Source organism: Myotis davidii, unplaced genomic scaffold (genome assembly GCF_000327345.1).
Source record: "Myotis davidii unplaced genomic scaffold, ASM32734v1 scaffold416, whole genome shotgun sequence".
Taxonomy (NCBI): Eukaryota; Metazoa; Chordata; class Mammalia; order Chiroptera; family Vespertilionidae; genus Myotis; species Myotis davidii.
In genome coordinates this window covers 1,278,561-1,289,293 of record NW_006287324.1, presented here as the reverse complement: position 1 = coordinate 1,289,293, position 10,733 = coordinate 1,278,561, and the positions used below count along the sequence as shown (strand labels likewise).

The 10,733-nt window shown below is 43.9% G+C and overlaps 1 protein-coding gene across 1 annotated transcript in view; it reads right to left on the bottom strand.

Moving 5' to 3' along the window:
* The window catches only part of ST6GAL2 (ST6 beta-galactosamide alpha-2,6-sialyltranferase 2), a 93,257-nt gene that overhangs the window by 34,142 nt on the left and 48,382 nt on the right, over positions 1 to 10,733 (bottom strand). The window contains exons 3-5 of the mRNA XM_006759087.2: positions 10,643 to 10,728; positions 2,513 to 2,610; positions 1,010 to 1,111 (exon numbers count right to left, since the gene is read on the bottom strand). Of these exons, the coding sequence (XP_006759150.1) occupies positions 1,010 to 1,111; positions 2,513 to 2,610; positions 10,643 to 10,728 (286 nt within the window). The remainder of the gene's footprint in view (positions 1 to 1,009; positions 1,112 to 2,512; positions 2,611 to 10,642; positions 10,729 to 10,733) is intronic.

Here is a 10,733-nt window from a genome sequence, read left to right as displayed (position 1 = left end):
GGGTGGGGCGGGAACTGGGAGGAGGGGAGTTATGGGGGGAAAAAGAGGAACAAATGTAATAATCTGAACAATAAAGATTTAATTAAAAAAAAATCCTCTCCAGATGGTTCTGATTTCAATCCTGGTTAAAGTGGTTAGTAATCACCCTAGGTAAAGATCCAGCTTCATGAGGAACAGAGACAGAACACTCCTTTCAGAGGAACCCATCAACCCTGGGCAGCTCTCTTAGAAAGATATCTCTCGTGGCGGGGAGGGTGAGGGGGGAGTTGTGGAAGAGCCAAGATCAGTCCCCTCCACAAGACTGCATTCTCTTGAGTCACAGCAAAGCAAATCAAAAGACACTCATTGGCACAGTGGACAGCATCTGCCATGGTGAAATTATCATCCATCTTCCGGAGACACTGGCTCTTCCTCCCAGGCTTTACCAGAAGTAACTGGCTGCTTGTTTAGATAGCCAGGGACTTGCCACAAAGTCGTGCATATAAGCTGCCTACATTTTGATGGCTAGCAATGATCTTGTTTATGCATCACAAGATTAAACAGGTTGAGAAGCTGAAGCAGAGTGACCCACTTAAGGAAAGCCTGTAACAGGTTCATTTAAATAACAAACTGGTGATACACAAGTTTAGATTTTTCTTGCCAAGCACTTCCAATTTATTTCAAAAGGTCTGTAACTTCTTGGAAGATAATGTAACCCTATCATAATGGGAATATTTTGAGTTTAATCAGCCCAACCTCCAGTGTAACTAGGAATTTCTGAACATTTGGACATTGGACATTGAAAAAAAAATCCTCCACAGCAAAAGCCCTTTTTAGATGGACAATGCTCACCAAGCATGTTATGGGAAGAGGGTATCAAGATGGCATGGCACACATGTATTTAAGCAGCACCCACGATCAGTTTCATAATGTCGATCAAAGCTAACCCTTGACTTGCTCCCATGAGTAATCAGTCAAAGGCACCTTCTGACCACTAGGATCAGGGTAAGGGTGACAAATGAAGACTTACCAGGTCAAGATTTGCAGAATAAGGAGCAGGGTCCCAGGCCACCAAAATGACATCTTTATATAATGAACTGTCAATGAAGTGATGGTTGGGATTGGTCAGAATCTGCAAATACATAGAAAAATAATTTCAAAGCAAGTGTTTGGTTCTTCAAAATCATATTTTAAAAAGAGATGAAAAAAAATTTTCCTTGCTCTGATCCATTTTTAAATTGTCCCTCAGCTTTGTTTTCCTCTCGGGGACGGAGAGAGGCTGGCATCGCGTGCTAAAGCTCCTAAAAAAATGTTTGGGGAAATGAGGTTTTGTTATTTGTTTGTTTTTAAATCCCCCAGTTCTTACATTTGCACCCAGCACTGTACTCATATCTAGTGAAATCAAATCAGCTCCTGAAAGACGTAACCTAGCTAATTCAGGGCCCCACAACCTTCTCCAATTGTCTTCACAGGTAACTTGGGAGAGAGCTGCAGATGTGGATGAACTGAATTCTGCGGGTGCCTCAGCGTGCCAGCCTAGAACAACGGGGACACAGCGAGCCAGCAAACCCGAGTCAGCCTGGGTGGCCATTTCCTCTGGGGCCCTGTCTAGTCTGGATGAGTTCTTCAATCTCACCTGCCAATCATCTTTTTTTACAAATTACATTTTTGAGAAAAAATAATGTGATTTCAGTTTTAAGGTGCAATTATTCAGTTTCTAAGATGTACTTTTTTTCTTCACATTTTAATGGTTCTGTAGTTAAAAGTTATCCTATAGTGACATGTATTTTAATTTGATGAAGGTTATCTCCTCCTCTCTGAAAAGCTGTTATTAAATGAATGGTGAATCTTATAATCAATGGCATCTATAAATGAAGGAAATGTGCTAATCATTCTTACCTTGCTGTGTGCTGCCTGGCTCAGGGTACTAGGCAGAAATCTAATCTTTTGTTCTGCAACCAACTCATCAGAAATCATTCATCACCTCATATTTTTCTATATAGTTTGAAACTCTAGAAATCATTGTGGTTTGTTCTGAGAATAATTTCGCTACAAATTTGGGAAACATTCTTATTAAGAATACAAAGAAAAGAGATATTTTTATTTTCAATTCAACATCCATTTTCATTTTTAAAATTTTCAAATAACAGACTAAAGTTTCAAGCTACCCTACTACCCTTGAATTTTGTACCTTTGCTTTTCTCTCCTCCATCCCCTGCTTTCTCTTGGCCAGTACTTCTTGTAAGTTTAACATCCTTTGAAATCCACATGATGCAACATGGTAAGTCATATATATATATATATATATAAACTTTTTTTTCTTTTGAGCTTATTTTCTCATTTTTTTCCTATTCATGTCACACACAAATTCCCATTTCTCTACATTTTTTCCTCATTAATTGTTTATAATTACAAGATCCATAGAAATAAGGAAAATCATGATCATGATTTTCTGGGTAATTTCTTTTCACTTGTCCAGTTAAACTATTTACCTATAGAACACACATCCATGCAAGCATTCCATCCATCTTACCTGGGAATTAATGATGCGCACAGTGGTTTTATTCCCAACATCTCTCTCATAGCCACGGGTGGGAGCCGCGTTAAATCTCAAGACTGCATCATGAGAATCTAGGGGCACATAAATGACACTCTCACATTTTTTCTATCTGTAGAATAAACATAATCTAGGAAGATATCTTAAAGTGAATCTTTTAAACCGGAAGCTAATCAGACACCAACAATGAAGAGACCCATGGACACATTTTCAGCATACTGTTTATTTAGAATGAGATCCTGCCAGGGGCAGATCAGCATGGAGGCACAATCCATGCAATTACAGCAGGTCCTGTGGCATCTAAGTAATTCAGAGATGCTTACGTGTCCACATCTTTACAAGGGGACATGCTTTCTGCAGCCATTCTCCTAAAGACTCCAAAACTTTTTGAAGATGGAATCTATGGGGACAGGACGCTACAAACAGGCTGCTCACCGTGGCTTCTCACTGCTGCAGGGAGTGGAGGCTGCTCCTGCTGCCTCCAATGCCATTGCCTGCACCAAGATCAAGCGTGTCTCTCACAGTCAGACCCACAGCCTTCACTGTATCTTGACCACTTTTGGGTGCTGGTTTGTGCTTATAAAAGAAAACCAGCCGTAGTTTCTGTGCATCTTTACCTACTGCTGACAATGCCAAGAAGACCCACACAAGAGCAGTCTTAGTGCATTCTTCCTTTTCCAGCAATGGCCTACCTTACTGCCTCGCCCTGGAGGAAGGGAGGCACCAGCTACCAATGCTACTTATAGTCCATCGGGCACATCGTGGTCCATGGAGCTTCACCATGTCTCCCTTCATTTGACTCAAAAGTCAGACTTTCCCAAGTTCTTTGAGGTCCCAAAAGATGGCTCCCACATCATAGAGGCTGACAAGGGAGACAAGAACTAGAAGTCAGGGAAAGTGGGCTCCCATCTGACTAAGGGATGGAATGGGAGATGTGTTTGTTTTCTTTCCACAGAGCAGTCTGTATACATGTCTTGAAATTTCCTGTGCTAAGTAATTCATTTTTCAGAGACAAGCCTGAAATCAGACTTAATCAGCAATAACGGAATCTCCATAGGCTACTTTTAGCTTCAAAAATTCTATGCACATTTCAGGTTCAACTTGGAGCAATGACACTGCCTCTTTGTGAGGGAATGAGGTGAATTATGCATTTCTGATCTGCCAAAAAGTCTTGTGGACACATGCCACCTTTACAGTGACCACACTTCACTCAAGTCCCTAAAGCAGCTCCCATTCTCCACTTGAGTCTATCTGCTCCTGCGGAGTCTTCTTGGGAGAGACCCTTCTACCCCCTAAGTAGTAGAAACTTGACATGTGTGCCACCATTAAAACCATGTTACAAAAGGTGCCTCTCTTGACAAGCATTGGATTCAGAAGATTTCAGAGTCCAGTTCTGAGCACCAAATCAACACTCTTGGAATACAAACAATGCATAAAGGGTACCTGGCTCAGTCATCAAAAAGTCCTGCAATGTTCTTTTAGGGGAAATTTTTCAATAGTCAGCAAGCTATGACCTGCCACCAGTTTTAGTAAACAAAGCTGTGCTGTGACCTAGACATACTTGTGTATCTATTGTCTGTAACAGCAGAGCTGAGCTGGGAGACCCTGTGACTCACCAAGCCCAAAACATTTACTACCTGGCTCCTAAGAATAGGAAGTTTGCCACTCTCTAGATCAGCGGTTCTCAACCTGTGGGTCGTGACCCCTTTGGCAGTCGAACGACCCTTTCACAGGGGTCGCCTAAGACCATCCTGCATATCAGATATTTACACTATGATTCATAACAGTAGCAACATTACAGTTATGAAGTAGCAACGAAGATAATTTTATGTTTGGTCACAACATGAGGAACTGTATTTAAAGGGCCAGAAGGTTGAGAACCACTGCTCTAGATACTCTTTTTTTGGTCTCAGGACCCCTTTACATTCTTGAAAATGTATGACAACCCAAAGGCATTATGTTTATTTGAACTGCATCAATATTAGAAAGTAAAATAGAAAAACTTTAAATGTTTATTTAATTTAAAATAACATTTTTATGTAAAATACATTTTCAAAATGAAAAAAAACCAAAAAAAAAAAAACCCAGTGAGAAGACTGGTATTGTTTTAAATGTTTGCAAACCTCATTAATAAGTGACTTTTCAGAAGACAGTTGGCTTCTCCTGGCTGCTGGTGCACACAGTCTGCTGCAATGTATTGCTTTAGTTGAAGTATGTAAAGACTCAGATGTATCACTGGAAATGGGCGAAATATCTGAAGTCTTTGCAAATTACTGGGAATAGTCTTCTCTGACACTTCATCAAAACTTGATAAGTGCTAGTTTATAAAAGGTGGCCGCAATGAGGAATGTGACACAGTATCAACGAACTTTTCATGCTGTTACATTAAAACCCATCAGTTTATCTTGCTCTTAAAATTGATGATTCACCTGTGCATAATTCTGTAACACTGTGCAATGATCACCTGAGACTATCAGTTCAGTAAGTTACCCAGATCTTCCAAATATTGATGCATTTTGTTATAAATTATATCAAGCTCAAGCTTGAAAGCCTGAATTTTATCATTGGCAACCAACACTGTCAGTTATTTTCCTAAAAGTGATAGGCTCACTGAATCAGTTTTTGAGAATTTCTGCTAATGTCGAAGACTGAATAAAGTCAATTAGCCATTTGTTCAAGGTAAAATGTGTTTTCAGTAATAAAACGGCTCATTCCGCTCACAAGCTACACAGAGGCTCTTCCTGGTGTGCCAGCACACACAGTGCTTTTCACGATATTTTCCCCTGGGCCCCAAAATCACAGGTACTCAGAGGCTGAGATTTAATAAAATCAACAATTTTCACTATTTCATGAAGGACATCTGTAAGTGAACCTGGCCCTTTTTGCTTTTACTGCTGAGTTTGGCAGCGAAAATGCCGTGCCCAACAGAGTTGGGCCTGCTGCCTTGATTTGTACTAAGAAGCATTTTATTTGCCAATGCTTTTGCAACATCAATGCGAATGTCAACAGTTAAAAAAACCTTTGAGTATTATTATAAAAATAGTTTTCATTTCGTGGATCCCTGAGTCTTAGACTCCCCAAGTGTAAGCAGACCCCACTGTGTAAACTTGGACCTAAGGCAACCCTGCCTGGCAGGGTGGTCCGTGAGTGCAGGCTGCAAGCAGGGAGGTAAGCTCTGGGCACTGAGAGGTGGTCAGCACCCCAGGGCGAGGCAGCGTCAGCATTCCTACTGCACAGGTCTCCCACTGGACCACACTGCCCCCAGGCAGCTCTGTCTGAGGCTGAGGTCAACAAGCCAAGGCACCTAAGCAGTGGCTGCATTTCAAATTAATCAGGCAATTCCAAACTCATTGCATCACCCCTGAAAATGTCACAGCTTTTAAATGCCAGAGTTCCACTGAGTGCTGGGGTCCAACCCCAGCAGGTCCAGGGGTCCCCAAAGGTGTGGACGGAGTCGGCGAAGAAGGAATGGCACGGAGACAGCGTTCAATTGATCAGCAGCCTTGCCAGGATCTCTAGCCACAACCTCCAGCCAAGTTCTGTGTCCATGTTCTCTTGCTAGGTTCTCCAGCCAGGTTCTCCAGGTTCTCCAGCCAGGTTCTGTAGCCATGTTCTTTTCTCCATTCCAGGGGGTAAAGATTATGTAGCTTAAGCATGATTGTTCATAGTTAAAGTGATTAATTACCCATCTGGCACTTAGTTAAGAGGTTTTATTCCCTCCCTAACTTCATGGGAAAATCCCTACCTGGGGAAACAACCTTTCTCAGAGAGGTGACCTTGGTTAAAACACAGCGCCAAGAAGGTGAGCAAACATATTAAGAACAGTATGCCATATATGCCAGGTCCCTTGAAACAGCAAGGATGGACCGGCTCCCGGCAACTGAGGTGCATTTTAAGACTGCAAATGACTTCACAGGCACAGGGCACAGCCATGTAATGTAGTGAGTCAAGAGCTAAAGGGCCAGTTTTGTGGAGGAAGACTGGAGGGAGAGCTGGCAGCTGCTGGGATGACCCTTCTTAAAGCTGTCAGTGAGCCGAATGGGGAGGATGAGCTGAGAGTGCGCCCATCAGGCAGCGTGTTTTGTAAACGTCTGTTTGGCTGTGTGTGCACCACCTTGATAAATGTGCCTTAAAAACTATGCTGTCTGTTCACATTTAGAAGAGAAGAAAGAGATCAGACAGCAAGCACAAGGAGTGTAAAGAATCGTTCTGGAGAAGGCTTTTTCAGGGGAGAGCCATTTCGTGTTGACCTTGAGAACAGAGCCAGGCTAAGTGCACTCACTGAAGGAACATTAAGGCTGTCTGAGGAGCAGCCAGCCAAGAGGTGCAGGAGCCCTCCGTTACTGTCCTGCCCTGGGCACTGGGTCCTCATTCTCCTCCTCCTTTTCCCCACACACCCAGTACACGAAATCTGTACCAGTAAGCAAGCAAAAGCCTGCAGTCCTTAGGGACTTCATCTCTCTCCGACTTTATCTCACCTCTCCTGGGACTCCTGCAATGGCACTTATATCTTCATGCCTTCAAATCTAGGCTCTGGAGCAATCTCTCTAAAATAAAAAGTTGACCCATCAACCCTCTGCTTCAAACATTGCAGTGCCTCTGACCACAGGCCCAGGGTCAGAGCTGGAGTTCCTGGAGACTCAGACTGGAGTCTGATGGAATCCAGGCTCTGCCCACTGGGCCTTCCAGGTGTCTACATTTCCTTATCCATAAAACAGGAATAACTGTATCTATAACTTCAGGCTGTAAGGCTTCCAGCAGTTAACACATAAAAGCATTTGGTACTGAACCTGCTGTAAACACCCTACTGAGTGGTACCTATGATAACAATTACTTAGTGAAGTCTAATTTCTGGGAATGATGCACAAAAACATCTGGGAGCTGACCTCCTGCCACTTGTCCAGCCTTCTCTCCTCTCCCCTCTCACCAGTGGTGCCCTGCAGTTCGCTGCACTCTGGCCTGGATTCCCCTCTCTAGGCAGTCTTTGCTGACCTTCTCTCTGTCCAACCACCAGCCCTCACCGTGGGCTAGGATTCCCTTGTCTTCCCTGTCAGTCTACACCTCTCTCAGTTCTCCTCCTAACCACTGCCTGTTCGTAGTCTGTCTTCTCCACCGAATGCAGGGTGTTTGAGGTCTAGGTCCCTATTCATCTTTGTGTCTCTAGTAGCTAGCATAGTTATCAGGCCTCAGAGAGGTGGGGATCAATAAATACTCAATCTTGCTAAATAACTTTATGTCTTTCTTGCTTTTTTAAAGGTAACAAAACAGGGGCTCCACTCCTTATATAGGCCCTCTCCCATTTCCCACAGGCTTCCCAGAATTTGTATTTCAAGTACACAGATCCTGATCTCCCAGATCGAGGCCACCAATTTTAGTTCAGAGCAGACATTTCTCCTCTGTAGGGAGTTTCCACAGGACTGCTGGCAGATGATCTCGCTACCAAATTATTATTTATATGTGTGGTTGAAGAAAGATTTCAATGATTCTAGGAAAAAATGTTCCACATTTCCAAAACAGTTCAGTTTGCTTTTCAATAACACATTTAACAGGGAGTTTTTGACAACTGCTACAATGTTCTTAAAAATAATTACAGGGCATGACTCAGTCTAACAGAACTTGGAAAAAGGACTGCACTGCCAATAGGACCAGCAGAGGGAGCTAGAGGAAGCCAGCAGGCGAAGAAATCAGAGGCTCACAGAGTCTTCCTCTGGGGCTGGGGATGTGACTGCTAAGCCTTCAGGCACAGTTCTGCCTGAGGGGCCTCCTGGCAGTGCTGACATGGAGCTAGCCCCAGGTACTTTTATAGCTCTGCTCTCAGTTTTTCATAAAATTATGTTGGTAAGTCTTTTGATCTTCACTTAGCCAAGCCACAAGAGATTTTTAGAGGTCAAGATGAATTTAGCTAAATAGTACAGCATGCCCCAATATTCCAAGTTGCCTGGAGGAATCTGCTAGTGACTTGTTTTTATTAAGAGAGCCCTTAACAACTCTGTGTTGATAAGCACATGCACATTCCCACATTCCTGGTGAGCAGAAAGGAGAAGGCACCACCTCACACTGTACCAGTGCTGATGGTAAGAGATACCAGCTTATAAAAATGAAGGACATTTTGTTTTTACAACTTGTGTTATGCTATGATAACCTATTCTTAAGATGGTAGGTACAAAACTGGATTCTAAAGAACCTAGACAAAACAATAAAGAATTTTAAAAACTTGTGTTTTTCAGTTAAGATTCTGAGTATATATTAGACAATTCTAATCGGGAAGCTTCATGTGCGTGCAGACAATATAAATTAAATTTGGATACTAGAAATTAACAAAGATATGACATTTCACGTTCCCCCAAAACATGTAATGCCCAGTGTCTTTCACACTCTAGTCCAAATTCTGCATAGAGTTTATGAAACCCTGGTCGGAGACATTTATGCGACAATAAGGAGCAGGGGAATTCTCCCTGACATGTGAGAAAATTCCAAATGGGCAGCTGTGGTGCAGAGGTGTTTAATACACAGCAAAACCAAACCAGAAGCTAGTTACGGCCTGCTTTACAGCATAATGCTTAAATTCCTTCGTACATTATTAATAATAGCCCTGGAAACGAGAAGGAACTGTGGTGTTACTGCACTCCAGGGACCTCTAACCACTGCTTTTCCTAATCAATTGCAGGCTGCACGTTTATGTGACACATGGACAGTGTTATTATGGGCCTGCAGTAATGTCAGCATAGGGACTCTGGGACCCCAGTCCTCAAGTCTAGACTTGTGTCTTGCTTATTTTAACTTTTAAAAAATTTCACATTCAAATGAGGTCTGGGTTTTGGGGCTTGATCACGATGGCACCACCCCATTTTAAGATGGTCAGGACATCAACCACTCCTAAAGGACACAGAACAGCGAATGGGTCCAGGAAACAACAGCTGCCCCCTGAATGTCCTTCCAGATTAGTTACGAGTAACACTGTCTACTGTGAGCATGTGTTAAACTCAGTTGCTTCACATTCATACTTCAGGCTGAGGCTGTGTGTGACTCACATTTGTTCTCTGGCACCCAGTACAGGAGCTGGCACACAGTAGGGCTAAGCACACAGGTTAAGTGAGTTAATGGGCTTACAGGGCCAAGCTGCTTGCTCACTGGTGCAGCAATAGAATTGGCCTGGGCAGAGAGGGAAGTCTAAGTCCTTACAGCAAAGACTGATATTTCCTGAAGGGAAATTCTGCATCTGGATGAATTAGAGAAGCCCAGCCTGACTTTCCACCTACCAACCCATCCTCCAGATCTCAGGCTCCAGATTCAACTCTTACCTGAATTTTCTACCTGCCTGCCCTTCAAACTTGAGAATTGCCAGTCCCCACAACCACAGGAGCAAGTCCTTAAAATAAGCCCCTTTCTCTCTACATGTATATCCCATCCCTAACCCGGGAACTATGAAGCAGCGTTCCCCCAGGCTCCTGGCATGGATTTAAAGATAGTTCTTAAGGGAAGATAGGAGGAAGGTGTGGTCCTGTTATTCACCATCTTGGAGAAGGGCCCTGCTTAGGTGCACTGGCCGTGACCCAAAGGTCAGAGTTGTGCCAAAGGGCCAGAACTCTTGTTGTTCCGGCAGCAGACCCTCCTCAAAGCCCACAACAGCGGCTTTGTCCCGGACTAACTACAATCATTCTCAAGAGACGTCTCTGTGGAGCTGCCTCACTTAACCCGCGGGGATTGCTCTCCTTTCGTACCCCATTTGCTCCTCAAAGCTCTACCACACTATGGGTTCATCAGCTTCTGTGGGCCAGGCTGGGAGACTAACAACGGGAGCATAGTTTCTAAGAAAGCAGGAGGGTCTCCCTGCAAAAGGCAGGGATGATCGGCTTTCCACTCCCCTGGACCCAACTCTGGGAGCACACTCTGCTCTAAAACTGCTCAGTGGACCTCTGCTGGGTCCACTCAGTCCCAGCTAGAGAAAAGCAGTCTCCAGCTAATGTCCGAAACATCCAGTGCTATGTCCAGGCTGCCCTGGAGGGAACCAGAGAAAGAGAGAAAGCACCAGCCGCTAATCACGCACTTGGCCCAGAACGGGGACCAGAGTCCCCCACCTCCCCACCCGCACCGCATGACACCCACCTATCTCCTCCCCCAAGGAGGAGTTGAGGATGGCGCCGGCTGACATGACCACAGCGCAGGAGCGCAGGCCTTTGGGGTGCAGCTGGCCAAG